The 9309-nt window shown below is 40.0% G+C and overlaps 1 protein-coding gene across 1 annotated transcript; it reads left to right on the top strand.

Annotated features, from left to right (window-relative positions):
* Positions 1–1836: 1836 nt before the first annotated feature.
* On the top strand, positions 1837–8971 carry LOC102011750 (interstitial collagenase). The gene is made up of 10 exons (XM_005378615.1): positions 1837–1941; positions 2519–2763; positions 2854–3002; positions 3205–3345; positions 4272–4427; positions 4581–4698; positions 6033–6166; positions 7681–7843; positions 8584–8687; positions 8865–8971. The coding sequence occupies exons 1-10, from the start codon at positions 1837–1839 to the stop codon at positions 8969–8971; spliced, it is 1422 nt and encodes a 473-aa protein (XP_005378672.1).
* Positions 8972–9309: the final 338 nt, after the last annotated feature.

The raw sequence follows: 9309 nt of genomic DNA, 5'->3' as shown, positions 1-9309 counted from the left end.
TAACTTCTACTTTCATCTGCTTTGCAAATGGGCTCTCAGATTTTGCATAAATGAAAGGTACAGTAGTTTACAAGAGTGTGAAATCTTCTGCAGACTCTTTCTAGAGTAGACATTATATAGAACTCTTCTAGGGTAAGATACAAGTTCTTGCTAAATTCCTTGTGGTCATATGCTATTTTCTTGAGGTAATTACTAACCCTTGTTTCCTAGGCCTCAGGGAAAATGAAGGGTACCTCTGCCCACTGACCAGATTCCCTAATAATTAGGATATGTCAATAACTCCTCGACTTTTAAAATATAGTCTGTGTCCAACTTCTAACATAGAGAGCCCCTTTCACTCTTGTCCTGGCCTGTGTTGGTGTCTGAGCTACCTTCCATCCAATGCCCATGAGAAGGAGAGGACTTCATTTTCCCTGAGAGATCTTCCATTCCCCATACCCCCACAAACTCATATATTACTCCACTTACAGGAGGAAGCTGTCGTTACATGATTCCAGGGGAAGTGAGTGCTTTCAAATCAATCCAAGATACACCGAAGCATTATTTATGAATAAGAGATTGCTCTTGGTGTGGTGAGGAAAACAAAAATCCCAAAGTGAGAGAAGTCCTCAGGGAGGCCAGAGACAGAGCTCAGCGGCACGGCACCTGCCTGGCAAGTGCGAGGTCCTGAGTTTGATTCCCAGTCCCCCAAAAAAGAAAAGTCCTCAAGAAGCAAACCTAATATGAGAAAGGTGGGAGACCCTGTGAGGCACTAAAGTGGGAGAGTGGAGGAAAACAGGAGGAGGGAGAAGGAGAAGGACGCTACAGATAGGACAGCTTTTCTCTCCCAGGGTGGTATGGATACCACGAGTGGTCCCCAAGGGAATTTAAAGTAGAACATAAATTCTTGTCTGTACATCTTTCAGTGCATACCCATGCATGTACTTTGCTGTGCATGAGATGTTGTACATGACCTTTTGACTAGATGAATACATACATGTATTAATGAATGCATACATGAAAGAAAAACATGCCACCTATCCCCAAGAAGCAAAGATGCGCTCAAGGAGAAAAAGCATGATGAACATTAAACCACGGGGTCATTTTTGGCTTCTTGCAGCCCTAGACTCACCTGGTACATTCCGATAAGTTTCAGAGAATAATGCTATGTGTCCCATGTTGCTGACAAGCAAATTCTACATAGGGCAGGGCGTTATTTCATATCTCACCTGTCCATAAGGGATCTTCTTGGTGCCCCTCTCAAATCCTACATCTGAATAACAATTAAGATAAGCCATGGTGCTATTTCCATAGAGTACCAGCTGATTTGGGAAAGGTAGCGTGAACCCTCAGAGAACCTCAGTTGCCAACCGGTGCTTGAGCAGCTGAATGTCACTGTAGGTGCTGAATGGAGGAGGGTGCAGAGTGTTAGTGATTCCACCCTTGACCCTGGGAGCAAGAGGCGCACAGACACTCAGAACACTTTATAACTGGCAGCATGGAGCAGCAAAACATGTGTTTTGAAAAGGCCATGGAGTACTCTGCTCCTGTGTGTGCAACCAAGACCTTTCCCAAGAGGATGGACATGTATGGGACAAAGCAAATGTTTACATAGTGAAGATTGTCTCTCTCACAAATGTCCTGTTTGATATTAATCGTGGAATTGCAACATACTCAAGGTCACAGTTTCTGATAACTGTTCAGGCCATTCATAACATCAAGAGGATGTTATGATCTGTGAGTCAGATAGCCTCCAGCTTGGACTCTCTCTACATAAAAAGAAGCCTCCTAAGGTGAGACATTGGAGGAACAGGCAGTAGAGACCTACCGATTTCTTGTCCTGAAACAGAGGTCAACATGCTCAGTGTTCCTCTGCTGCTGCTGCTGCTGCTCTGGGACGTGGGATCTCATGGCTTCCCAGTAACTCCAGAAATACAACAAGAAGACGCAGAGCTGGTCCAGGTACGTACTATTTTATGCATACTACAAAGACAAGTCTTTAGCTTCCATTTTTCTTCTGTAGTGCAGTGGAGTTTATTTAAGGGTGGATTTCCTACAAAGAGTTTTTTTTTTGTCAGAAACAACCCCTTTCCTAGCCTCCTCTTTTCCAGTTGGAGGCGAGAGGGAACTGAAGAAACGGGATGCAAATCTCACTGTAGAAATTTGGAGATTTGCAACAGCAGGCAAATTTCACTCATGTGTCTTTTTGTTTTGTTTTGTTTTTTTCCCGGTACCAGGAATCGACCTCATGACCCTACGCTTGCCAGGCAAGCCCTGTGCCACTGAGCTAAATCCCCAGCCCCCTCACTCGTGTGTCTTGCTCTGCTGTGAAGTGCAGGCTTTTTGGCAAGCAGTGGTGAGGGGAATTCTTCTCTGAAATTGCATTTTTAAAATTTGTGATAGGGACTACAAAGATCATGCCATCTACATAAAAGCTTTGAAAGTAGTTCTCCATCTCGACTAAAACCTCATGCTATTCACTTTTTAAAATGAGAAATATTTCCCACCTCAGTATTTCAATAATTTTATCTTCTACCAGAAATACCTGGAAAGCTACTATAATTTGAACAATGGGACACAAGCTGGAAAACAAAAAAGAAGCATTGCTACCCAGGTTGAACAACTAGAAGAAATGCAGAAGTTCTTTGGGCTGAAAATGACCGGGAAGCCAGACAAGGAAACCCTGAATGTCATGAAGCAGCCCAGGTGTGGGGTGCCTGATGTGGGTTGGTTCACCACCATGCCTGGGAACCCCCTTTGGAGAAACCCGAATCTGACTTACAGGTAACCAGAGTGACTGTCAGAACAGGGACTTCTTTCCCATTAGAATGGTAAGAAACAGGACCTAATGTGTCTGTATTATATTTTTTTAAGGATTATGAATTACACACCGCTTTTGCCAAAATCAGTTGTGGATGACTCCATTAAGAAGGCCTTTGAACTCTGGAGTGAGTTCTCACCGCTGACATTCACCAGGATCTTTCAGGGTGAAGCAGACATAATGATAAGCTTTATCAGAGGAGGTAAGCTCTTCCTGTAGCACGAAAATACTTTCACCTAACTGTCCCTTCTTCCTAACCCTCTTCAGCTTAGTGGCTCGAATTCCTTGTTAAAGAAGTTTTTGGTCTGAAGCCAGGAAACCACCCTTCATTTGCTGAAGTCTGGTAGCATCTTAGCAAGGCTAACACTTGCTGTTCTAAGTTATCCTCATTCCATTTCTTGCAGATCATGGTGACAATAACCCCTTTGATGGGCCCGGAAATAGACTCGCTCATGCTTTCGGACCAGGCCCACGATTAGGAGGGGATGCTCACTTTGATCTAGATGAAACATGGACCGACGAATTGTTGATTGAGGATTTTAGTAGTAAGTCAATCAACTTCATTATTCTCAATGCCCTTGCCCCTTCATGGTTCATGTCAGTATTGGATTGACTTAACTGACAGAATGCATTAATAGAAATAGACATTTTTCCATTACTGCTCAGAAAAGCGAATATTTAGAATAGTAGAAGAGAGGTTAGCTTTGCTGGTATAACTTCTTATTGGTGACAAATAGGCCACTCTAACATTTCCATTCAGAAAATATTGAAAAGCTTCATGTTTTGTTGTGGATATCTAGTTTACATCTTCTTTATGAGAAAGCCACATCAAAATTCAACAATGGTAGCAAGCTAATGTAGAAATGAAGGGGCAAAAGCTTTTCTGTGTTTTCCAAAATTTCCAGCATTAACCATTTATCAACTTAGTAAATAAGAAAAATATTAAATTATGATAAAACTTTATTGCTTTTCTGTGAAATAACATATACCAGGTAATCATTAACAAAATCAACTCATCTATGCTAAGTTGTCAGTAAGAACTTAATTTTATCCAAGTAATACTAGAGGTTAGGCTTGGACATCTCTCTTCATTATCAATTAATGAATTCCTCCTACCCTCAGAAAAGTTTTTTAATAAAATGTATGTGCATATATATGTATATAAATGTGTATGTGCACTTTAAAAAGTGACCAAGAAAATATGAGAATTAGTCCTTATAGAATTGTAGATTACCAGGCATGGTGGCACACACCTGTAATCGCAGCACTCAGGAGATGAGACAGGAAGATCACCACAAGTCTGAGGCCACACCTGGGCTACACAGTGAGTTCAAGGCCACCTTGGGCTACATAGTAAGACCCTATCTTAAACAAGCAAACAACAATAGAAATTGTAGATTACATCTTAAATAAATGCCTCCAAACTGAATACATTGTAAATAACTGAAAATGGGTTTTCTTGACCTTTTAGAGTATAACTTGTATTATGTTGCGGCTCATGAATTCGGCCATTCCCTTGGACTTGGCCATTCTTCTGACATTGCATCTTTAATGTACCCCACCTATCAGTCCACTGGTGATGTTCTACTAGGACAAGATGATGTTAACGGCATCCAGCAGCTATATGGTAAGAAGAAACTGTTACGGACGGGATCTTCTGGTCTTTATCCCTATTACAAATAAAACCAACCATCAGCTGTGTATCCTTTAGATACTTTCATTGTTCATGCAGTTTCCCAACACTAGGCAAAACTGACTTCAGTTTTCTCATTTTCCTTAGGAACTCCAGTACATTTCAGCAAGAAGAAAACCTTAAAAGCCCCACAAGTGTGCAACAGTGACCTGACATTTAATGCTATAACTACAGTTCGGGGAGAAGTAATGTTCTTTCAAGACAGGTGAGATCTCAATTGTTTTTTTGTGCCCTGCCCACTAATAAACTTCATGTGCTATTTATTTGACATTGACTTATATTTATAATTATATGGCAGCAACTGATTTTATTTACACAACATAATATACTTAAACTTATTTTTCCACATATGTTTTTAGGCCATTTTCATTCTCAGAAAATACCACCAAAGTAGAAAATCAGTAAATAATATCCTATCTTATAGAGAAGGCAGAGGAAAAGAAAGAGGAACCTTCTGCAACACAGAGCTCATTAGTGACAGAGTGCTTATCGGTTTTCTGACCCCTAAGCAGGGCTTTTTTTCATTATGCCAACCTTGAAGATGTTGAGAAGTCAGTCTATTCACAGCACCATCATGCCCTCCTCAGCCACCCTTTCTGGAGCATGGTTGGCTCTGTCTTATTGCTTTGTACATCTCTATCCCAAAATGTAGGTGTTAGCATTCAACGCTTTCCATCCTGTTCTTCACTAGCTTTGGTGTGAAAGAAGGGACTGCATATAACTCATACAGGGTATAGCTCAATGCTAGGAAAAGTGAAGGAAACAAGATTTAAAGGAAAGGTCACTTTAGCAGAACACAACTATCAGAACAAGTTTTCAGGGACAACTCCAAGAAATGGCACAATTCTAGGGTTTGCAGGAACTGAAAGGACACTGGGATGATTTAAATGTCATCACATTAGGAAAACACGGAAGGATAAAGACAGCAGTGGACTTGACCAAGGTCACAGCTACGCTGAGGCAGGACGGGACCTAGGAGTAGGGTTCTAACCTCCAAGACCTGGAATATGGAAAACTCTCCCATCAGCCCGCATGATAGTCTGTTCTATGCTGCTGCACCAGTCCCTGTGAACTGTGGAATCAACTTTGTATACCACTTATCAAAGGTCAAAAAAAGCAGTGGCTGCCAGAGGCAAATTTAAAATTAACTTTTGCTTCTTACCAGCGTTATGGCCTTAGACAGCTCTCTTACTTTCCCTAATCTCAATTGCTAATCCTGCCATAGGAGCAATGGGGTTTTGCCTTACTATTCATGTTCTTGAGGTTATTTGTGCCTGTTGTACCTGTGTTAGAAATAGTGTCTGATGGCACTCTGTTGTGACTCTTGAAGTTTGCCATGGTGGAAATATTTCCACGGAGAAATTAAGCAAATGCAAATAACACAAACTCCCTGTGCCCCGCCTTCTGCTTTAAAGAGTCAGACGTTAAAAATTTACAAGCACGCAGATAGTGCCAGCAATAGGGAGCTGGATGTCTGGCAGAGATTGCCACAGATTAGATGGAAATTGTTTTTTTCTTTTTCCTTATTTTTAAAATCAGGTTCTACCTTCGTCCAATGTACAACAATGAACCAGAAGAAGTGAATTTCATTGCTGTGTTCTGGCCCCATCTGCCGAGTCTATTTGATGCTGCTTATGAATGTGACCAGGAAGATAAAATCCTGTTCTTCAAGGGTAATGCTCCCAATTATTTTTCATTGTTTTTACAGATTAATTTTTTTATTTACTTTGGGGTGAGATGTAAAGGTTTTAACTACATTCTGTCTATGGATTTTTGAATATTTAACAGTCTCGCCAATCAAATCGATTGGCGTGCAACTCACCAATCAAAACTTGCATTGTCCATTTGAGCCATTTTGAACAAAAAACAAATAATTTGAAATAGAATTATTCTGACCAGTTTGTGAATCTAGACTTAGAAATGTGCTTTTTCGGGGCTGGGGATTTAGCTCAGCGGCAAAAGCGCCTGCTTGGCAAGTGCAAGGTCATGAGTTCGGTTCCCGGGACCGGAGAAAAACCAAAAAAAAAAAAAAAAAAAGAAATGTGCTTTTTCTGTGCAAACTACGTATTTAAAACTTTCTCCATGTTACTTGGGGTGCTCAGAAATTAAGCTAGAAAAGTGGGCCAATTCTACATAGAATGAAACTGAAACATTTTGTCTGTGTGATTTCCTACACCCTATTTTAATATGAGCCACCTTCTTGAGGGAGGGTGAGGAGAGACCACCACTAAGCAAGCAAATGGGACATTGCCACCTTGTTGTCTGGGTGTAACCCTGCCGTCAGTGGCGCAGGAGTCACCAGGAGGCTACTACAAATGCAGAACCGCAAATCCCATCCAGACCTTCTGTGAGCAAAATCTGAATTTTAGCAAATTTCCTAGGGAATGCATATATGCACATTAATGTATGCAAAGTTCTGAATTGCTATAAATCAAAAATCAATACATTTTTTATTCTATCAGAATGTTAGCAAGTATTTTTTGTGTGGTACAGCAAAGACGAAGATGCAAATCAAAGAATTGAATGTCATTCTGCCAGACAAACGCTCTGAAAGGATTTTCAGCCTTTGTATTGTCAAGTTAAGTAGGGCTTTACATATAAAAATTTCATATTGCTTTTTAATAAGGAGCAAATAATCATCTCTGTGAACAAGATCAGTCCTTATTTAAAGACACAAGACTAGCTTTATGTGATACGGGGCTTACTAAATGGCCACAGCGTAAATTCACATATCTGGAACTGTGTTCTACTCAGATGCTACGACTTGAATCCAGGGTTGTTATTTGCACGTTATGAGTCACTGTACTGCTCTACCCTTAGGATACCATTGATGTGAACTTCCACTTGAACTTTAAATCACTGAGGAAGGGTGACAAGTTCCAGCCTTCCACTGAGGAAGTTTGAACACCTAGCTTTGGAAGAGACCTTTATGGAATGGCCATAAGCAGATCATAAGCATTCTCAAAGTTTGCTTCAGATTAGATGCACCTAGGAAGTTTCAAAACATACTCGTTTAACTGGTCTGGAACAGGATTCCAATACTGGCATTTTTAAAATCTCTAGATGATTCCAATCTACAGCTAAGACACTGCTCTAGCATGTGAAACTCAGAACTTAGCTGGACTTATAGCTTACTGTCTATTGGAGCCTTGAGCAATTACTGACATCTCTGGTTTCTGATTGGCAGGTAGCAAATACTGGGCTGTTCAGGGCCTGGACGCACTACCCGGATATCCCAAGGATATCTACAGCACCTTCGGTTTCCCTAATACTGTAAAGCAAATTGATGCTGCTGCTTCTGATGCATACACTGGAAAAACTTACTTCTTTGTGGACAACAAGTACTGGAGGTAAAACTGAGCACAAAGCATGAGGCTCCTGGTCATGGTGCTACATTCCTGTATTCCTAACTACTCTGAGGCTGAGGCAGGAAGACTGCAAGTTGCAGGCCAGCCTGAGTAATTTACCCAGATGCTATCTCAAAACAGAAAAAGAAAAAAGGGCTGGGTGTAGAACTGGTGCATGAAGCCCTCAATTCAACCTCCAGTATCACCAAAAATAACAAAGAATTAAGGCACTAGTTCTTTGTCTATTGAAAGTTCTAGATTTACCCAGTGCGAAATGAGTCTCAAATTGCCTATGCAGCTACCTTTTCTGTGAATGCCGATAGCCAGTCTAACACCCATTTATTTAAACCCATTAATGAGTAGTTGTCACACAGTACCTGTGCTGGGCATTCTGAAAGTGCATGGTACTGAGCATTAAAAAGATATAAAAAGATGGCATTCATCTTTATAGAGTTACTTTGGCCAAAAGAAATCTTTCTTTCATAGTGTTTTACATTATTAGGATATAGTGTAGAATTTACTGGAGGATTAAAATTAGACTTTGTGTTTCAAAGGGACCTTATAAATTTTCTAGACCAACCTAAAGAGGTAGCATTCTACCTCCCTTCATCTAACTCCCCATTTTATAATCTCTAGAATGAAAAGTTCTTGTTAAATTCATTCTAGCATACTTCCTGTAATGATTTTGAAAAGTCTTGACTTTTAGCAAAAGGTTCTGACTCTTCTGATCATTTTCTGGCCAGGTATGATGAAAGCAAACGATCCATGGATGAAGATTATCCTAAAATGATAGCAGATGACTTTCCTGGAATTGGCAGCAAAGTTGATGCTGCTTTCTGCAAAGATGGTAAGTGGACGTAGAATCTTGCTTCCATTTTATTGCCAGAGTAATGGCATCAGTATTGCTATTTGGAGCAGCAAATGCCAAAAATATTTGTGCTAAAAACTTGAGTTTCTCAAGAATTCAAATTAAAACTAGAAACTAGTTGTATAATTTAGTAAATCTTCTTTGTTTTACTTCTAGAAATTTTCTATTTCTTTCATGGAAAAAAACAATACAAATTTGATCCAGCAACAAAGAAAGTGACTACTCTGAAAGCTAATAGCTGGTTCAACTGCCCAGGATATTGAGAAGCCATTAGAAAGTTAATAGAAAAATGTATTTTGTGAATCCAAGGAAGATGTTTTTCTGAAGAGCTATACATTTTTCAGCATTTTATTTAATTTCCAGGATCAGTGATCCACAGAACTATTAACATATATCTACCTCATTTTTTGTAAGGAGTGATCCACGGAACTGTGAACATATATCTACCTCATTTTTTATGTATTAATGTAATTTAATTCCATAAACTCTGCCAAAGAACTCTATCAAGTTCATGGTTATGTTATGGATTCACATTGGCCACTGGGATGGGGATCTTTTATGTATAAGGCGATCTTTAGTATCATCCTGTGATATGAGGGAA

Source organism: Chinchilla lanigera, unplaced genomic scaffold (genome assembly GCF_000276665.1).
Source record: "Chinchilla lanigera isolate Chin_1 unplaced genomic scaffold, ChiLan1.0 scaffold00011, whole genome shotgun sequence".
Taxonomy (NCBI): domain Eukaryota; kingdom Metazoa; phylum Chordata; class Mammalia; order Rodentia; family Chinchillidae; genus Chinchilla; species Chinchilla lanigera.
Note: the sequence above shows the minus strand (reverse complement) of the source record. Positions and strands in the feature narration are given on the sequence as shown.

Excerpts from the sequence above, each read along its gene's own strand:
- LOC102011750 (XM_005378615.1), top strand. The coding sequence starts at position 1,837 with ATGCTCAGTGTTCCTCTGCTGCTGCTGCTGCTGCTCTGGGACGTGGGA. Across the intron at positions 2,764-2,853 it reads AACCCGAATCTGACTTACAG|GATTATGAATTACACACCGC; the intron begins GTAACCAGAGTG and ends TATTTTTTTAAG. Across the intron at positions 8,688-8,864 it reads TGCTGCTTTCTGCAAAGATG|AAATTTTCTATTTCTTTCAT; the intron begins GTAAGTGGACGT and ends TTTTACTTCTAG.